The following is a 21579-nucleotide window of genomic DNA, read 5'->3' as shown; positions in this document are numbered from 1 at the left end:
AATGGATGCTGAATTTTGTTTGCTTTTTCTGTGTAAATGGAGATGATTGTATGATCCTCTTATAAATGTTTGCTGTGTACACTATTGATTTGAACTATTCTTGCATCCTAGGGATAAATTCCACTTGATCATAGTGAATGATCCTTTAATATGCTGCTGAATTTGGTTTGGAGTATTTTATTGAGAATTTTTCCATCTAAATTCATCAGGGATATTGACTTGTAGTTTTCTCTTCTAATAGTGAGTGTTTTTACTGGTTTGGTATCAGGATAATGCTGGCCTTGTGAAGTCATTTTGAGAGGCTTCTCTCCTCTTTGACTTTTTGGAAGAGTTTGAGAAGAATTGGTGTTAGGACACCTGGGTGGCTCAGTCTGTTAAGCATCTGCACTGGGCTCAGGTCATGATCCCAGGACCAGGACCCTGGGATTGAGTCCCGCATTGGGCTCCTTGCTCAGTGGGGAGCCTGCTTCTCCCTCTGCCTGCTGCTCCTCCTGCTTGTGCTCTCTTGCTCTCTCTCTTGCTCTCACTCTCTCTCTGGCAAATAAATAAATAAAATCTTTAAAAAAAATAGAGAAGGATTGGTGTTAATTCTTTATATATTTGGCAAAAGTCACAACTGAAGCCACCTGGTCCTGGGCTTTCTTTGTTGGAACATTTTTATTACTGATTCAATATCCTTACTGGTAACTGTTCTATTCAGATTTTCTGTTTCTTCCTGATTCAGTCTTGGTAAGTAATATGTTTTTAAAATTTTTCCATTTCTTCTAAATTGTCCAGTTTATTGGCCTATAGCCTCTTCATAATAACCTCTTATTATCCTTAGAACTTCTGTGGTATCAGTTGTAATGTCTCCTTTTTTATTTATAATTTTTTTGATTTGAGTCTTTTCCCTTTTTTTCTTGCTTAATCTAGCTAAGGGTTTGTCAATTTTATCTTCTCAAAGAACCAACTCTAAGTTTGGTTAATATTTTCTATTGTCTTTCTCTTCTCTATTTCATTTATTTCTGCTCTAATTGTTATTTTTTCTGCTCAGTTTGTCCTTCTTTTTCCAGTTCTTTAAGATGTAAAGTTAGATTATGTATTTGGGATCTTTCTTGCTTCATATCGTAGGCATTTATTGCTATGAACTTCCCTCTTAGAACTGCCTTTGCTGCATCTCATGAGTTCTCGCATGTTGTATTTCCATTTTTGGAAACTTTTATTTCCCCTTTAATTTCTTCTGTGGGTCATTGGTTGTTTAGGAGAGTGCTGTTTAATTTTCCTGTGTTCGTGAATTTTCCAGTTTTCCTCTTGTTATTGATTTCTAGTTTCATGATATTGTGGTCAGAGAAGATACTTAGTATCATTTCTATCTTCTTGAATATGTTAAGACTTGTTTTGCGGCCTAACATATGGTCTATCTTAGAAAATGTTCTATGAGTGCTTGAGAAGAATGTGTATTCTGCTGTTGTTGAATAGAATGTTCTCAATATGTCTGTTAGATCCATTAGTAATGTTCCAATTTGCTGTTTCCTCATTGATTCTCTGTCTGGATGACCTATACACTGTTGAAAGTGGGGTATTAAAGTTCCCAACTATTATTGCATTACTGTTTATGTCTCCTTTTAGTTCTGTTAGTTTTTGCTTTATATCTTTAGGTGCTCTGAGGTTGAGCATATAAGTATTTACAACTATTACGTTGTCTTGAGGTGTTGACCCCCTAATCATTATATAATGTCCTTCTTTGTCTCTTTTACCTATTTTTAGTTTAAAGTCTATTTTGTCTGATATAAATATAGCTACCCTTGCTTTTTTTGGTTACCATTTACTTAAAATGTCTTTTTCCATCCCTTTACTCTCAGTATAGGTGTGTCTTTAAAGCTCAAGTGAGTATCTCATATGCAGCACATTGTTGGACCTTGTTATTTTATACATTCGGCCATTCTACGTCTTTTGATCAAAGACTTTAATCCTTTTGCATGTAAAATAATTTTTGATAAATAAAAACTTACTACTGCCATTTTGTTAATGGTTTTCTGGTTGTTTTCTAGATCCATTGTTCCTTGTTTCTTATCCTGCTGTCCTTTTTGTGTGTGGTTTGATGTCTTGGGGTATCTATATGCTTGGACATCTTTATCATATCTGTTTGCATGATTATGATTTCCCCTTGCAGTTAGCAGGAGGCTTACATAAAATATCTTCAACTTTTAAATTTGATAATGAATTAACTTCAATAGAGTTTGTATACTTTACATTTTTATTTTTTATCCCCCTCACATTTAGGTTATTGCTGTTATAATTTACGTGTTTTTATATTGTGTAAGTAAAATCCGATTATTGTATTTATGGTTATTTTGCTACATTCATTTTTTAAAATTTTAAACTAGAGTTGTGAGTTATGTACCATTATCACCATACTGCAAAATCTAACTATGACTATATATGTACTGTTGCCAGTGAAATTTATACTACTTTTTTGTATTTTTATGCTGGTAATTAGCATTCTTTTACTTCCACTCAAAGAACGCCCTTTAACATTTCTTGTAAGGCAGGTTGGTTGTAATGAACTCCCTCAGTTTTATTTGTTCAGAGAAGTCTCTATCTCTCTTCATTCTGAAGGACAGGTTCACAAGGTATAGAATTCTTCGTTGATAGTTACTTTCTTTCGATATTTTGAATATGTCATCCCTTTCCATGGGGGTTCCCTTGTATATAACATCTCTCTTTTCTCTTCCTGCTCTTAAAATTCTTTGTCTTTGGTTTTTTTTTTTTTTTAAGATTTTATTTATTTATTTGACAGAGGGAGAGAGAGCACAAGCAGGGGGAGCAGGAGAGGGTGAAGCAGACTCCCTACTAAGCAGGGAGCCTGACGTGGGACTTGATCCCAGGATCCTGAGATCATGACCTGAGATGAAGGCAGCCACTTAACCAACTGAGCCACCCAGGCACCCCTGTCTTTGGCTTCTGACAATTTAATTATAACGTGTCTCGGTGTAGTCCTATTTAGGTCTAACATATTTGGTATCCTTCAGGACTCACGGATCTGGATGTCTATTTTTTTTACCAGGTTCAGAAAGGTTTTCACCATTATTTCTTCAAATATACTTTCTGTCCCTTTCTCTTTCTCTTCTTCTGGAATTCCATAATGCAAATATTGTTGTTGTTGTTTTCTTTAATTGTGTCCTATAATTCCCATAGGCTTTCTTCATTCTTTTTCATTCCTTTTTATTTTGCTCTTCTGACTGGATAATTTCTTTCTTTTTTTTTTTTTTTTAAGATTTTATTTATTTATTTGACAGAGAGAGAGACAGCCAGTGAGAGAGGGAACACAAGCAGAGGGAGTGGGAGAGGAAGAAGCAGGCTCTCAGCGGAGGAGCCTGATGCTGGGCTCAATCCCAGAACACCAGGGATCACGCCCTGAGCCAAAGGCAGAGGCTTAATGACTGAGCCACCCAGGTGCCCCTGACTGGATAATTTCTGATGTCCTATCATGCAGATCACTGATTCTTTCTTCTGCATGGTCATGTCTACTTTTGAAACTCTATTAAAGTCTTCAGTTATTACAGTTTTCAACTTGAGGATTTTTCTTTCTTTCTTTTTTTTGTGGTTTCTGTTTCCTTCACAATTCCCATTTTGTTCATGCATGTTTTCTTAATTTTCTTTGTCTATCTGTGTTTTCTTATAGTTCACTAAACTTTCCAAAGGAGATTATTCTGAATTCTTTGTCTCACAGTTCATAGATATTATTACTTTTTTTTCCTTCAAGTTTTTATTTAAATTCCAGTTAGTTAGCATACAGTGTAATATTAGTTTCAGGTGTAAAATTTAGTGATATCCATTTCTTTTGGGCCAATTATTAGAGGTTTATCAGTTTCTTTTGGTGGTGTCATATTTACCTGATTTTTTGGTGATCCTTATTTCCTTATGTCGGTGTCTGTACGTTTGAATATAGGGCTCCTTTTCCAGACTTTACAAGTTTGCTTTGGCAGAGGCAGTTTTTTTACCAGTTAGCTTAGTTTGGGTTTCTAGGTGTGTCTCCTGGTTCTGTCTTTGGGCAGGTGAGACCTGCTATTGTCTATTTGGGGTGAGGCAACTGTTTGAACTCTGATGATGGAAATGGGGGGTGTGCCACTGGTTGAGAACAGTTTCATAGGAGTACTGGTTTGGTTCCTTACCCAAGTGAGGCTGTAGGATAGGTCTCACAGTTACCTGAATTCTTTGGTTAGGCTTACTAGATGGTTGGGACTGGGTACTGTATTTAATAGTAGCTGAGGTTATAAATTAGCTTCCTAGCCCTGGGAGGAGAGTAGGCCAGGGCCCAGGCCTATATGGCTTATTGTTTGGGGACCTGAATTAGGCCTGAGGGTGCACTGAATTCCCTGGTCAGGTGAATCCACAACTTTTGCTCTGCAGATGAGGAAAGCCACTGGCTGTGCTCTCTGTTCCAGTGCCATTGTATGCAGGGCTGTTGGGAGTACTGTGCAGCTCTGTGTGTGCTCTGGTTAAGCTCTTGTCGGACAGGCTGAAGGCTGTCTTCAGTGACGAGTAAGTAGGGCTATGAATTAGATTCCCTGCCCAAGTGTAGTGGAAGCAGCTCTAAAGCCTCTTTGTTGTCTTAACTCAAGCCGACCTGAACCCTAAGTTCCCTGGCCAAACAGGGCCACTGGCTTTGCTCTGCAAACTGCTGGCTCTGTCTGCCCTACTCTTGACTCAAGGACCCTTGGGCTGCACAGACAGCTTCCAGTTGTTTTCACCAGCCCTTCTCCTTTGATGGGGCCAGAAGACACTCTCCACAGCTGGTGAGGCTATGTCTCAGCCCCCTTGCCTGGGTGGGAGGGGAGGAGCCATTCCAGGCTATCCTCAACTTTCCAAATAGGCTGTCTGGTTGGGAGGGACCAGGAGCTACCCTCAGCCTTGACTATGAATGAATGCCCTGCCCACATATAGCACAGGAAGCCTCCACACTTGGTACTGGCGTTGCTCTGCAGGAAATTGGCTCTCTCCACCTGCCTCTTGGCTCCAGGGCCACTGGGCTGCACAACTTCCAGGACTTGTCATCAGCCTTTTTCATCAGATGGGGCTGGAAGGCACTCTCTGCAGCAGGTGGGGCTCTGACTCAGCATCTTGCCTGGGTGTGGGCAAAACAGCTCTGGGGCTGGCAAAACTTGTTTTAGGATCCCAAACAGACAGACCTGCACCCCCCAGAGTTCCCTGTCAGAGTGCAGTCCCAGCTTGGTTCTACAGGTGAACAAAGCCGCTGGTTGGGATTACTACCTGGCACTGCAGGCATGAACTTGGTTTGCCAGGATCTGTGTGCTGGTTGTTGCAGGCCCCTCCCAACTTCTCCCTCACAGTCAGATTTTTGGTGGCTGGGCCCCGCAGATTCCTCTGCCATCCTTATGGTGCACTTTCAGAGTAGAAGCTCCTACAAAGTGACTCACAGTGCTGGGGGAGGCCGGTTGTCCCCCTGGGTTCTCTTTTGCCACTGAAGGAACTAGAGACTCAGGCGGACCTCTGCACATTGTGTGGCCCCGTCCTGGGGGAGGGGCAATGTAGTCAACATGTAGCCTCTTCTCTTACCCTTCTAAGGCATGGTCTTGGTCGTTGAGGTGCAGGGGGCTCCTTCGGTCTCACCCTTATGCTCCAGGATTCTCTCAGTGGTGTCTTGTTCTTGAATGTTACTTGTTCCTCTTGTGAGGGGAAGCAAAATAAGGAACAATTTATGTCACCATCCGGGTAATATCACTCCAGTCACCCCATTCTTAATAAAGGAAGCCTTCCCATTATTATGCACAGGAGTTTAGTTCTTAATGGTCTCTACCTCTCTTGTCTGACAAGGCTTGGCACACTACCTCTGCAAAATCGTAAGGGCTGTTAAAGTGATATTTCCCAGCGAAAGAGCTAGCCAGACAAAAAGGGAATCTTGGCTCAACTCCACAGCAACAAGTGCAAACAGCAGGCAGCTTGTGTCATAGTTTTTCTTTTTCTGGCTTTCTTCCAGCCAACAATGGTCCTGTGGTAGGGACCACTGCACTATGGAGGGTATACTCTATTAACTTTTGTGGAAAGCATTCAGTGGCAGGTCATTCGGGAAAGCTGAATTAGAGTGGTTGGCTGCCTCAGAGCAGTGCCCGTGCAGTCTGGATTTTACACGCAGAAAAATGTACTATTCTTCATAGAGAGAAAATCTGATTATTCTTCTTGTAGAATAAAGAATAATAGAGAAATTTAGGGGTGCAAATTGCAGAAAAGTAAGGGCCATCCCTTGCCATCCTTGTCTGGTCCAGCTTAGAGCACTGCATCTGCTCTTACTCCCATAAACTGGAGTGAAGGCACCAGGTGTCGTGACTTAGGGGCTGCCATTGTAGAGAACCAGGGTATGTTCCTGGGTCAGACTGTAGTGGATCTAATCCTTGATACTTTGTCTAGCGGCTCCCAGTGTTTCCTGTGGCCTCATCATAGGCCTCGTGACCCTTTCCCTACCTGATGGAGCATCTTGGTGGTAGTACAAACCTTGGAGGAGGTTCCTTGGGTTTCAGTCACAAATCTCTTAGATTGGACCTAAACACACAGATAGACTGAATCTTAGAATGACTGTCTCCTAGAAGTTCCTGGGATCTGTCACTGGCCTAGGAGAGGAGGCAGGTATCCTGCAGGATACCTTTTTATTACCTATTTTATTACCTATTTATTTTATCTGCATTGTTGTACAAGGCTTTTGCTAGTGTGTACGTGCATATGTGTGTTTAGGAGGGTGTGTGCAAATATGTTTTGCAGGACCCCTGCCTACAGAAATAATTAGAATAGCCAAAAGTCAGTGTGCAAGCCTAATTCTGGAAGGTCTGTGGGAGCAATCACTTACAGGGCTGACATTATGGAATTTAAGACAGTCATGGGAATAGAATCAGTCCCACAGAGTTGAGTCTCTTCCGGTATCTGGTCAACTCTATGAGCTGGGAAAGGGAAAGTGCCTCGGTTGGGAGCCATGGGCACAGGGTGACCTGCCATGGCCCCACTGGGAGATCAGCATGGCTCTGCCCACTTGCCTGAGCCCTAAGGGCATGCGGGGGTGCAGACCATAATCTTTGAAATTTTGGGTTCTGGAAGCTCAGGGAAGGGCCAGAGACCCTTGAAGTCCACAAAGGAGTTTCATGCCACCCCCAGGAGCATGGCCAATAGCCACTTGTATTTGGTGCAGGTTCTTCAGGAGGTAAAAGAGGCAGATTGTTCGGGATGTCTTACAGTTTGCCGCGCTTGTTACCATGGTGAAATGGTCCCTTGGGAGCAGAGATTGACATGATTGGCTGAAAGAAAAGCTTTCCTTGCTAAGATTTGTAGATTTTTCTGTCTGAGTCTTGATTGTCGGGACTGACAGCTTCTGTGGGAATGCAAGAAGGACAAGTGAGAGAGGTCTGCCAGTCTCTTCAGATGATGTATCACAGTATTTTAGTGGTGTTGAAAATAAAGTAATTTTAATCATCATAGTTTCTGTTTAAAAAAAGCTATGGCTCTGAAAACCATCTGTCAGTTCATCCTCAAAGAGGAGCGAGACCAGAAATGTAGCAAAATGAGTGGAAAAGTTAACAATAAAAAGAGAAAATAAATGAGAGAGAAAGAAAGAATAAGATGTTTAAAAGCATGCAGGAAATGGATTGGAATCAGGATGACAATGGAGCTTAAATTTAAAAGAAAAGATGGGGGCACCTGGGTGGCACAGTTGGTTAAGCGTATGACTCTTGGTCTCAGCTCAGGTTGTGATCTCAGGGTCGTGAGATCGAGTCCCGCGTGGAGCCCCAGGTTGGGCTCTGCGTTGAGGGTGGAGTCTGCTTGAGTTTCTCTCTCCCTCTGCTTCTGCCCCTCCTCCACCAGAATAAATAAATCCTAAAAAGAAAAAAATCTTAAAAAAGAAAATGAGATAGTTTGGTTAAGCCATTTTTCCTTTCATGAATTTCCTGGGCCAAGGAACAACTCCAGACCATCCCCCCCATACATCATTGTGTATGTGTTCACAGGGGGGTTATCTTGTGTTTTGCCTCCTTCTCTCTTCCTCTGCCTTAACAAGAGATCTCCTGCTAATTGGCAAAACTAATGGATTATTTCATGTCCTTTGCATTTATATATGAGCAAAGATGGATTTTCTCTCTTGCTTCCCATGGCGTTGCTTTGACGGACTACCGTGTAACAGAAGATGTTTGCTTATGGTTCTCACTGCTAGTTAAGTTTGTTACCACACGTATAACATGCTTTTTGATGTCTGAGACTTCTGCCTCCAGGGTGACCAGCATTTTCTATTTCCTCTCTAACTCTGGTTCCTGGATAATGCACATTGTTTGCCTTTGTTCATGGACTTTCTATAAATTTGTTTGCTGCTCTGAGAATATCTTGTCAAATGCTAGTGTTGTGATTTTAAGGATAAGCATGCTATGATAATATGTTAATAATTAAATTTTTAAAATTTTAGTTCAGAGTTGTCTCGGTCTGTGAAAAAAAAGAATAAACCTAGGTCATAGTTTATTCTACCTGAAACACTATCTTTAATAAAAAAAAATATAGTTTTTTTTTTTTAAGTTTTTATTTAGGGGTGCCTGGGTAGCGCAGTTGTTAAGCGTCTGCCTTCAGCTCAGGGCGTGATCCCGGCGTTCCGGGATCAAGTCCCGCATCGGGCTCCTCCGCTGGGAGCCTGCTTCTTCCTCTCCCACTCTCCTGCTGTGTTCCCTCTCTCGCTGGCTGTCTCTCTGTCACATAAATAAATAAAATCTTAAAAAAAAAGTTTTTATTTAAATTCCAGGTAATTAAAATACAGTGTAATATTAGTTCAGGTGTACAGTATAGTGATTCAGATAAATTCCATATAACACCTGGTGCTCATCTACATTGTCTTCTTTTCAAAAACCTTTAAAGCTAGGCATGGTGCTTATTTTGCAACATCATCCCAGAGATTGTAAAGTCTGGAGGAGAATAATCAAGGCTGTTATTTTGGGATCAGTTGAACCAATAACTGCCTTTAGTGAATTTCTTTCATTGTTCTTTAAAAAAAAATACCAACTATACGAGCAGTTGCCTTCTTTATCAATAGAGCATTGGTTGCATGTTGATATTTCTGGTTTCTTTTCTGGTTTTAAAACGATATAAGACCAGAGTCCATATTTCTAACTTAACTAATTTGCTAAACAATTTTTGAAATATGTTGCTAGAATAAACTTGAATTTTGTTTGTGCCTTAAACAAAATAGAATGATTCTTCACTGGCGTCCTAGTCAGCTTGGGCTTCTATACTGAAATACCATAACTGGGTGTCTTGTCAACAACACAAATTTATTTGTCATAGTTCTGGAAGCTGGGAGTTCAAATCAAGGGGCCATCATGGTTGGGTTCTGGTAAGAGATCTCTTCCGGGTTGTAGATTGCCCACTCTTCCTGTCTCTTCACGTGGTAGAAAGACAGGGAGCTAACTAGCTCTCTGGCCTCTTTAAGAGCCTTAATCCCAATTATGAGAAGTCCACTGTCAGCTCCCAAAGACCCCACCTCCAACCCATCACAGGGATTAATTTTCAACCTATGAATTTTGGGTGGGGTTGGAGAACACATTCATTCAGTCCCTAACAACCAGTATATATTAAGGAATTTATCTTCTTTGGGATTAGCTTTATTATCTATTTGGTAATGAAATGGGTTTTCCACTTTTCAGTTACAGAGCTTATCAGAAATACATTTGATTTCATTCCACAAACTTAAAGTATTTACAGCCTCATTGTTTTGGCGGAGTCTCATGTGGTGGTGTGTTAAGGAGTTGTTTTTTTAAGGAAGATAACCGTCTCAAATGGGACTGAGAAAATTATTTCCTTAAACCCTTAAACTCTGAAACAAGGTACCAGAAATGTCTCTAGGAGAGTAGGTTAGGGAGTTTAATCAACCTTGAAGAGTAAACGCTATTTTATTTGATGAAACCTGTTATCACACTTGCTCACATCCTATAGTGGTGTGCTAATTCCATCAGGAAGAATAGTTTTCTATAACAAAGCCATTTCCAGGTAATTGCTCCCATTCAAGATAATTGCTACCACTTGGTGAACACGCATTGGGTCTTGCAGGTTTCTCATATGATATTTCATTTAATTCTCACAAAATCTCTGAGCTGGTTATTATTTCTGTTTCACATATGTGGTGTCTACTATGCAGGCAAATTAAGCGATTTTAGTAAGTTTCCACATTTAACAAGTGGCAGAGTGCAATGTTGGACCCTAATCCCTGTGTGGGTAGTAGTTTTGAAACCTATCATTTTGGTTGTCTACCCAGAAAGTAATTTGGAAGCCCTATGTACTCCTTGACACCTTATATTGTCACCTAGAGTTTTTATTGTATGTTTGGTTAAACAGTTGCAAAAGATGTCACTTCTGACATATGAAAAATCTTGATAGTAAAAAGGTTATATTTCTTTTTAAATATAACCTATGTGATAGAGATAGCACAGAGATTTGGTATGTCACATATATTTTTTTAAAAAAGTCATCTTTGGAGTTTAAATTTACATTACTGTGTTTTCTTCCCCTGTGGAGCTCCTATTCTCATTCTACTACTCCATAGATTTTTATCCAATTATTTATATGTATATATACATATATACATATATACATATATATATTGCTTCAAAAACTTTCATTGATGATTTTATACATTTCAGCAAAAAATACATACTTAAACAGAAGTTGATTTATTTTTTTTGTGTGTGACATAATTCTTTAAGCCATATAAGATTTCATTTGAGTGGGTTATCACTATAATTATTATTAGTACACAATTTAACAGACAACATGAGTATGCTATTTTGACAAATAATGCTTAATACAAGAGGTACATATTTTTATTGAGAATGCATCATTTAATGCGATAGATGAGGCTTTCCCCTTAATTATGGAAGTACTTATAAGTGAATAATATTTATTGCTTGAATGAGAGAGAGTTCAGAACGAGTTTTAATTCTTTTGTTGGTTTTTACGTATGTGAGCACTTAAAACTGTTTTTCACATAAATAAATGGAAATGAAGCACTTTTGAACCCCTTCCAAGTATATGCCAAATACCTCATGTGATCTATCACAACAACTACTTTTACTAATTAACAGACAATTAAAATAGATTTTTCTTTAATTCTGTTGAAAGCAAAGAATCAGAAACCTCTTGATTTATGAAAGTTATTTGTTGCCTTGTCATTAGGTTCTTATACATTTTTAACTCCTGGGAATTATTCCTTTATGAAGACATATCAAATAACCACTCCTTCCTCCTTTAATTCTTTTTACTTATGGGCACCTTGCTTAAACTGATATTCTCAGGGTTAGGAATAAGGTAAAATTATTACTTCCAAAACACTTTTGTCAGCGTCATTATTATTTTTCATTAACTGCTTTTATTGTGTGGCTTATAAATATTTTTATCAAAATCTTGCAGCTGCCTATTTAGCTTATCAATATGTAGATAACATGTACGCTGTAACTTGGTTAGCTCAGCTGGTACTCATTATCTAAACAATAAGCAAACGTGCTTACATGAGTCTCCACGACCACCATTCCACTTCTTAATTCTTTGGATTATGGCTATGTGCTTTTTATGGAAGAGAAGAAGCAAGAGTTGAGCTTAAATTGTTTTGATGATTCTTCTGCCCCAAATTATCTTTGAATAATTTTGGTGAAATTTTCAATTTCACCTATGTTCACTACTTTAAGAAATAAAGTACTGAAACTCTAAAATTATTAAGTAAATACTTACATATAGCCTGTACAATGGCACATCCATGCCTCCGTAACCCGTTCCCCTTATCCTTCCCAGCCCATACCACTCATTGCATGGTGCTTCTGTACATTTGCTCTTTGACTCGGAAAAGTCTGACAACAACAGTCTCGTTTCCATATCCTGCAGATTGGGAAGGAGAATTCTAGAGGGATATTCCTGACAACACTACTCCCCTAAACAAAAAAAATTTGGCATTCATAGATTTTGTTTATGGAAACTCATCTATAGTTTAGTGTTTTTACTGGTGTGTATTTTTAATTCATTTACTCAACAAATGTCTATTAAATCACCCTGTGTGAAAGGACTGGGGATACAGCAGTAAGCAAGAGAACAAGATAAGACACAGTGCCTGCCCTCAGGTTAAGTTATCCTATAGTGGGGAATCAGATATGAAAGAACTAATTATAACATCAATAATTCAGTACAATTATGAGAACTTCTTTGAATAAAAGACAACATGCTATGAGAGCATGCAAAAGGGGAACTGATCTCCTGTAGGAACTGGGGAAAGCTTTCTTGACTAAATGACATTTGGTCTAAGGGCTGAATTAGATGGTATCTATAAACCGTCTTGGGTGGGGGCTGTTGAAGAGCATGCACAAAGCTCCTAAGATTGGTGGAAACATGTTTAAGGAATTAAAAAGAAACCCAGTGAGGGGCACCTGGGTGGCACAGCGGTTAAGCGTCTGCCTTTGGCTCAGGGCGTGATCCCGGAGTTATGGGATCGAGCCCCACATCAGGCTCCCAGCGGAGGAGCCTGCTTCTTCCTCTCCCACTCCCCCCGCTTGTGTTCCCTCTCTCTCTGCCTGTCTCTATCTCTGTCAAATAAATAAATAAAATCTTAAAAAAAAAAAAAAAAAGAAACCCATTGAGTCAGGAAAGAAAGAGACATGGGAATGACCCAAAGTGGGGCTAGAGAGGAGGCAGAGGCTAGGCAGAGGCTTCCTTATAGATTTTCATGATATTCGTCTCTATCGCAAGACTCAATGGCCATTGTAGAGATTTAAGGAAAGAGATGAATTGTTAAATGTGCATTGAAACACATTGCTCTGGGCAAGAAAGCAAACCAGGACATCAGCTGGGATGTTTCTGCAATGGTCCAAGAGAGAGGTGCCTTTGACAACAGTGGTTGCAATGCGTGTAGACAGAGTGAACACACCTAAGAGGTTATTAGAAGGTTAAGGGTTACAATATTTACAAGGGAAATATTGCACATGATCAAAGGAAGGCTTAATATCCATGACTAGAGCAGTGTATTGTCAACAAACCCCAATGCTTTACGGAAAATTTGAGATGATTTTTTTCTTATTTGTCTTCCATCGTCTTCTGTCAATTCTGCTTATTTTACTATTAGAAAGCTGGCTGAGCAAAGGGATTCAGAATTCCACTGAAATAACAGTTTCCTGATGAAGTGATCTATTAATTTAAAAAAATCATTTTGACAACTCTTGCCTAAGCTGTGTGCTTCCTTGGATAGGCCCTGGGGCATGAGGAAGACTGGGTCTTGGCCTCTATCTTTGATATACTCATTGTCCAACCGGGAAGACCTGTCCACAGCACCATGGTACATGAGATACCATGGCCATTGAGGGGTTAATTATGAATGATGTCCTGTGGGAGACTTTGGGGGAGTGAGGGTGGTACCATGCTGTTAAGAGAGCAGCCTGTGGGGTCTGGGCTTGAATTTGGAATTATCCATTTACTAACTTCTTCCTTTAAGATGCCTACATTGTCTCATCTAAGACATGGGAGTAATAATAGGGGATTATTTATAGGTGGTTCTAATAATCATATGGCATGATATATGAAAATCATCAATTGGCAGAGGACATAGTAGTGGCTTAATAAATACAACAAATGTTCTAAGGGAGGGACTGATTATCATATTTAAAGGGTATATATAGCTGAACTTTATTTTAATAAGTTTGTGCTAAAGGAATAAATATGTTTTATGACAATAACATAATTTATTGAATATTTATTACATGTTAGGTAATACTCTGAGTATTATAAAGATATTTTCTAACTTCATTTTTGTCTGACCCTAAGAAGGAAATACTATTACGATGCCCATTTCACAGATGAGAGTCCTGAAGTCCCCAAATACCCATTACTTGCCCAAGATTACACAGTAAATTGCTAACCTGAGATTTAAATCCAGTTCAGACTAATCCAGAGCTTTGCTCTTAACTTTAACAAGTTTACAAGCTTCTTTACCTAAAAGTGCTGCTGAATTCAAACCAGCTTTTGCTTATTATGTATTTGCTCAATCAATAGACATTAAAAATACATTGCTATAATGAGTCAATAAAATATTTACAGTATATTATCAGAACATTTTTATTTTATAAATGAACACTTATTGTAGGAAATAAATACATAAGGGAACAAACAATACATTATTGGTTGTTCCTATTCTCATAGATGATTACTGTACACATTTTGCTGTACATATCCTCAGACATTTCCTCCCAATGCACTGATGTATGAGATGTATGGATATAAACCTATATTTTTATGATGAAAAATGAACAGGATCACCCTGCTCATGTTTTTACCTACTTTTTCATTACGGATGCATTATAGAACCCTGCACGTTTAGTACGGTAGTGTGTAGTATAGTTGATAGTAGATAGTAAAGACTCGGCAAATGTTGGTGGTCATTGATTGTCATCATCAATTCACCTTGAAAAATCACCCTCCAGCTAGGCTGTAATAATTTGACATCCTAACAACAACACATTCTTTCCAGCACACCTCCACCAGATGTGGCTTCTATTACGTAATTTTTTTGTGTGTTAATCTTGAAGATTAAAAATGGAATGATGTTGTTTTATTTTGCACTTATTTTATTGCTAATGAGGTTAAACTTTAGCATTTTTCTTTTTTTTTTTTTGAAATTTTCTTCACTTGTTTTTCTGTTAGTTTGCTTATTATTTTCATACTGGTGTGTAAGACTATATTATGATTTTTTACGTTTTAATTTTAATTCCAGGTAGTTAACCTACAGTGTTATGTTAGTGTATATAGCTTACACAGTAATTTATATAGTTTAATAATAGTTTAATTTATATAGTTTATAGTAATTTAGCGCTTCTGTACATCACCAGGTGCTCGCCACTACAAGTGCACTCCTGAGTTCCCATCACCTATTTCACCCATCTCCACACTCACCTCCCCTCTGGTGACACCAATTTGATTTCTATAGTTAGTCTGTTGCTTGGTTTGCCTCCCTGTCTGTTTTTTTTCCCTTTGCCTGTTTGTTTTGTTTCTTAAATTCCACATATGAGCGAAATCATATGGTATTTGTCTTTCTGTGACTTATTTTGCTAATCATAATACACTCTAGTTCCATCTATCTTGTTGAAAATGGCAAGATGTCATTCTTTTTGATGGCTGAGTAATATTCTGTTGTGTATACCACGTCTTCCTTATCCATTCTTCAGTCCATGGGCACTTGGGCTGTTTCCATAATTTGGCCATTGTAGATAATGCTGTAGAAACATCAGAGTGCATGTGTTCCTTTGAATTAATATTTTTGTATTCTTTGGGTAAATACCTATTAGTGCAATTGCTGGATCATAGAGTAGTCCTATTTTTAACTTTTTGAGTATATTCCATACTGTTTTTCAGACTGGCTACATCAATTTGCATTCCCACCAACAGTGCAAGAGGGTTCCTCTTTCTCCACATCCTCACCAACACCTGTTGTTTCTTGTGTTGTTAATTTTAGCTATTCTGACAAGTGTGAGGTGAAGTCTTATTGTAGTTTTCATTTGCATTTCCCTGATGAGCAACTTTTCATGCCATCTGTACGTCTCCTTTGGAAAAACATCTATTCATGTCTTCTGCCCATTTTTTTTTTAAAGATTTTATTTATTTATTCGACAGAGAGAGAGACAGCCAGCGAGAGAGGGAACACAGCAGGGGGAGTGGGAGAGGAAGAAGCAGGCTCATAGCGGAGGAGCCTGATGTGGGGCTCGATCCCATAACGCCAGGATCACGCCCTGAGCCGAAGGCAGATGCTTAACCGCTGTGCCACCCAGGCGCCCCTATTTTTTAATTGATTCCTATGTATTAAGCATATGTTGCAGATACTTTTACCAGCTTGTGATTTGATTTTTACTTAGGCTTTAGTTAATTAATTAATTAATTAATTAATTAATTTTAGAAGATTTTATTTATTCATTTGAGAGAGAGAGCAAGAGTGGGGTGAAAGGCAGAGGGAGAAACAGACTCCCCGCTGAGCAGGGAACCCGATGTGGGGACTCGATCCTGGAATTCTGGGATCATAACTTCAGCTGAAGGCAGACACTTAACCAACTGAGCCACCCAGGTGCCCCTCGTCTATTCTTTTAAGTAAATAAAAATAAGCAACCAAATTTATCAATCATTTTTTGCTGTGGTTTTTCTCTTTGGCATTTTATAAATAAGTGTTTTATTCATATCTACATAATATGGATAGGACAGTTTTGACATTAAAAAGGGGGATCCATTCTTTGAGATTTGGGAGCCATAAGGAATAAAGTCTCACAGAGCGGGGATCTGTATTTCTGGCGTCACGGAAAGAGACTGAAATCTCTCTGTGTTGGGAAGAGTTTCAGTGGCTGGTGGATATTTAACAAGTTTCTTTGCTTGTCAAATTCTGAAAATATGAGTTTTTGTTTTCATCCGCTTTTCTTGAAACCACAGAACATCTTGTCTTCCAGGTAATCTGCTACAAAGTGCAATACATCAGAAGGGGCTCATCTTCATAGTAAAGTTGGGACTTCTGAGGCACGGGCATTAGTTACATTTTTGAAATTGTTTAGTTCATACAATCAGAATAATAGTAATGGATCAAATATTTCTGCATCTTACACTGTGGTGTTCATCATGAAGAGGAAAATAGTTTTGTTTTTCAAAGATACGTGTTTAGATATACCCCAATATTAAGTATGTAAATAATGTGCATGTCCTGCTGTAGACTTGAAAGGATACTGACCAATGTGCAGATGAAATTCTGGCTTATTTTATGAACACCGTTTTAAAGGTTGGTTTATTGAGTTCTGTGTTAAAAAGCCATTTAGTGAATTGCTTTTATTGTGAAATTCATCGATCAAAATAGAAATGCCTTTCCCCCGTCAAAAAGATATATGCCTTTACGAACACTTTAATCCCACATTTAACTTAGAATCTTTTTTTCTCTTCTAGCTTTTGTTTCTACCAATTTGACAGTGTACATGGCGACTGATGGCAATACTCTCGTAAGTACCCTTTGAGACACCACTGACTTAAATATTCATTGTCAGTTTGACAAATGAGAAAAAAACCAAACAAGTTGATCTTAAGTTTGGCTAACTGTTTATTGTCCTCCATTTCCTTAGTCATGTTGGATTTAATGACCTTTTTGTTAGGTTTCGGGGTTTCTTATGATCGCCAAATATTTAAGACTGCTAGCTATTTGCTTTTAAAGATCAAAAACATAATCATGATTTTAACGTATGGTACGTAATGTATGTCTGTGTTTGAGGTCACCTGTGGTATTAGCGCAACCGAGCTCATGCAACCTCTATGGCAAACATTCTGCCAATTATTATGCTGACATTGTAGGTTTTTTAAAAAATAATTGTACAACTATAAATTTGCCTATTAGGTAAGTCAACTGAGCAAGTATATTACCTCTATTAGACAAGGACACTTATGATATAGGGAAAAATAAAAAGTTGATATAGATAACATGATATTTCTAGTAGGAGGGGGTGTGAGGTAGTGTGGGATCGTGGGGTATGCATCTTTTAGCAAATCTAATGACCTCGTGATGGATGCACAGGATAGAGTTTTTAGAGTAGAGCCAAAAGCAGAATCAGAAGTGGGGTGTTGAGAGAATATAGTAGGGACTTCCTGCCAAACAGGGGACATGGCCAATGGTTTCCTGATGCAAATTAGGAAGTGGATATCAAGGCATGTTGTAGGAATAGTGATGGAGAAATTGAACTGGATAGCTCCTGGAAGGGACATCTTACTGAAAAGCAGGGCAGCTGATTAATTCCCTGCTTCGTTAACAATTTCATATCCCAGAAATAGAGAAAACAATGAGAGCACTTTGATTCTGATGCTAATTCTAAATGAGGAAGAAAAGCTTGTTAGTGATGAAAATGGTCGTAACTTTGGGAGACAGGACTGCAAAAAACTAAAAATGAAAACACAAATTATAGTCACTTATGTACCCTGGGAAATTTGCCATCTAAAAATTGCAGAAAAGGAAAATGTGATCCCTTGGACACAAATGGGTAGGTGTTGTTTGATCATGGAAATGTGAATAATCATGATGAAGATAAGAAGAACAATGAAGAGCATAAATGCAGCTGCAATGGGAGCCTTGGCCAGGGTCAGACATATGCACAGGGTGTTAAATAGGGTCCTGTGGTCCTGTGGTCAAGGGTAAAAGAAAGTGGGCATCACCGATTTGTCAAATAGAAACACTAAAGTTTACAGTACCTAATGTTTATAAAATTTAAAAAAAATGCATATGATTATAAGGACGTGTATATGTGTTATATGGAGCAAAGAAATGGAACGGGAGAATTAGAATGTTTGGATCCTTGAGAAAAGTAATGGAGGGTTTAATTTTTACTGTTTGCCTATCCTACTGAAAGAATGTAGTGTTCCAACTGAAAACAGTTCATGCTATATGTTTAAGAAGAAATGGAAACTAAGATAATAAGAAATCACCTAAACACTTTAATGAATTCATTCATTCATTCATTCATTCATTCATTCATTCAAACATTCATTTAATGTTCACTGATTACCTCTCCTGACTCTATCATGTATCAGCCATTATACTACGTGGGACCTGGAAATGGAAATATGATTTGAAACAAGTTCAAATCTCCACATCTTCAGGCAAGTAAAACCCTGGCTATTAGGACAGACTACAGATGTGATAACCAAAGGACTAACATACCACCCGTATGATTTCCAATCGAGAGCCAGTACTGCTGTAATATGTAACCTGCTTCCCCTCGGACATGGGCACAGGTGGATTCTGTCCTTATTGGTGGGAACTCTGGCTATTGATGGGCCTATCTCATTTCCCGAGCCATCCCCACTCCTAGATGGAATCAGCTCCGCTCTCTTTGTGTGCCTATTTACCTGTTGTTTTTATCTCATAGTCATCAGTGTCTAGGTGGTATAGCTAAACATCTCTCTTAAGCATTTCTTCCAGCTGCTTTTCAGTGGTTACCCTACTTTATATTTCCATTCAGAAAATTAGTTCAATTTTCTGCTGTCATTTGTTCTCTAAATAAAATGTAGCACAGGAGACCTAGTTTTATGCTAGGTAGTTTCAGTAGGCTTGACGCATTTGACCTAATCGCATCCCGAATTACACTTCATTTCCACTAACCTAACATTTATTGAGCTCTGTGTGCTGAGCATTCTGCTTGCTGCTTATGATGAGGAACTTACCATCTGTGGGGGGAAGGGCAATACTTTTAAGGCACTTTTGTTGATCCTGACCTGGCGGTTATTGAGGTTGGTATGGTAAATGGTACCAGCCAAACTGTTCAAGAAACTAAGCATTTGAAATGTTATTATGTATGTGGTAGAAGAATATTTTTTCCCATTAAGCTGAGTTGTTTGCTATCTGATAGTGGTCTTTTCTGTCCTCTGAAGGAAACAGCAGAATTTTCAGAGCTAAAGCTTCACATAGAACTGAGGTATTACCTCACCAAGTTCTGTTGGTTTTACCTTCTTAACACGGGGAAGTGTCCGCCCGCTGCGCTTCTTGCCTCTGCACCTGCCCTCTCCAATCCACTGGCCATGTGGCAGCCAGAATGAACTTTCTTACATACAGATCAGATTGTGCCACTTGCCTGCTGACATCTGTTCAGTGGCTTCCCATTGGCTTTTGGATAAACCTTAGAGTTTCAAACATAATTTTCAAGGTCCCACACGGTATGACTTCTGAATATGGTCATGTCCCCACAGTCTGGGGCTGGTGCCTCTAGAATCACACCTGCGTCTCTGTATTAGATCCTCCTATGCTCAGGTCTTCACCTTTCAGGCTTTTGTTTTTATCAGTTTGTGGGGTATCTCCCCTGACTTCCCAGTTCTGGGTAATAGCACTTCCGTGTCGACCTCATGATCCTTGTTCAACTCTCTCTTTTCTGTGTTTGACTGGAAGGTGTGTGAGAGTTCGCTTGCCACTGAATCTCTGGTCCTTGGCACCAAGTAATTGTTCAATAACTGGTGGTTGAACAAACAAAAGCCATAATTTACCCAACTGTGGCCTGAAAGAAAGAATTAGCATAATCATCTTCAGGATCTAGGTCATAGCTTGTTGGGAAACCTTCAGCATAATTATTAGATTTGGGACAATCCCTAAGTATCTCTAAGAATCCACTTGTGTAGTCCTCGATATTTATAAGGCTTTCCATACATCACGCTGTGGTGTAACAAAGTATTTTACACTAAATCAGTATTGCTTGGTTTTCTTTTATGATTAGTTTCTCACTAAAATAAAGAAATAGATGAATAAACAAATAACAACTAGCATATATGAATCCTAAAGGCTTAATTAAGAATGATCTCTGTTCTCAGATTGTAGTAACAATGTTATAGCTAAGAAAGGAAAACAGCTTTTACTTAAAGATGACAAGGCTCAGAGGGAATGTGTCACATCGTCTCTTTTGCTGTCATATGTCATTCTTTTACGTAAAGCTTCTGAGAATTCTTACTTTCAGGGAGGCTCTCGTGGGGAAGCAATGGTCAGATTTATCTTTCGTAAAAACTTTATGACAATGATTTCTCAAGAATTATTTTAAATAAAATTAATTTGTAAATATTAACAAACTTTTAATAATAAAGATGTTAATATAAATTAATATTAAATCAAATATCAAGGGAAAACTTTCTTGAAACAAAAGTCTCTGCATATAAATCATGGTAATTGTGTTCAGTTTTCCTGCTCGATGGGGACAAGCTCATTGAATGTGAACGGATGTTTACTCCCGGCACTGTGGCTGCGTTATCTGCCATTGCCTGGATCTGTGGGATGGCTGGTCTCACAGCAAACTGGTATTTGTTGTGTTTCCTTCACAAGAAAGCTCTGCATTCGTTACCTACACATCATGTATTGCCTGGTCGTTGTGTACTGTGTGTGCTAAACGTCCTGGACCTGATTCCAGCCCCCATGGGAAGCTGCCTGTTCCTTCAACTCTATGCTCATGGTGTTTGTCTCAGGAATATGGGGATAATTCAGTGATGAAGTGAGGAATTTATTTTTCACATTTTTGATCAACTAAAAAGAGCTCACATTTTGGCAGCTCGTTTTTTAGGTTACATGAACATAATGTTATGTTAAAATGGCTTTGCCAGCGTTGTTGTGCACAAGCTTGACATACAGATCAAAGCTGGGGGACTATTTAACACATTTGCTGTTCCAAGTAGGACTTCCAGCAGAGCAGTGCCCGACAGCTGTCTGGGGAATAGATTCCGGGTAGGGTCTTGATAGCTGCCACGGGAAAATTTCTGTCCCTCCTACTAGTACCCCTCCTCCACCCCATGCATTCTTATTTCTTCGGTTTTAGATTCTTAGTATTTGGAGGATATGGTTAAAACAGGATGTTGGAGAAAGCTGTGATAGTTTTTGAGGAAATGGTATTTTAGATAAAAGTAGAGATTTGGTCAACGCAAGTTTATTTTACCTACAAGGAAACGGCAAGGGTCTATACTTCAGGTGAGTTCAAATTGAGTGTCAATCAATACAGAAGCTTTTCTCGATGCGTGTGCTGCTTTGGGGGGTGAGAAATGTATTGGAGCAATCTC

The 21579-nt window shown here is 38.9% G+C and overlaps 1 protein-coding gene across 5 annotated transcripts in view; it reads left to right on the top strand.

Moving 5' to 3' along the window:
* The window catches only part of IPCEF1 (interaction protein for cytohesin exchange factors 1), a 169967-nt gene that overhangs the window by 66894 nt on the left and 81494 nt on the right, over window positions 1–21579 (top strand). For all 5 annotated transcript variants that reach the window (XM_045805391.2, XM_045805388.2, XM_045805392.2 and 2 more), the window contains one exon: window positions 16960–17012. In XM_045805391.2, the coding sequence (XP_045661347.2) occupies window positions 16989–17012 (24 nt within the window). In that variant the 5' untranslated portion in view covers window positions 16960–16988. The remainder of the gene's footprint in view (window positions 1–16959; window positions 17013–21579) is intronic.

The sequence above is a fragment of the Ursus americanus genome, chromosome 11 (genome assembly GCF_024610735.1).
Source record: "Ursus americanus isolate L20-20 chromosome 11, mUrsAme1.1.p, whole genome shotgun sequence".
Lineage (NCBI taxonomy): Eukaryota > Metazoa > Chordata > Mammalia > Carnivora > Ursidae > Ursus > Ursus americanus.
Note: the sequence above shows the minus strand (reverse complement) of the source record. Positions and strands in the feature narration are given on the sequence as shown.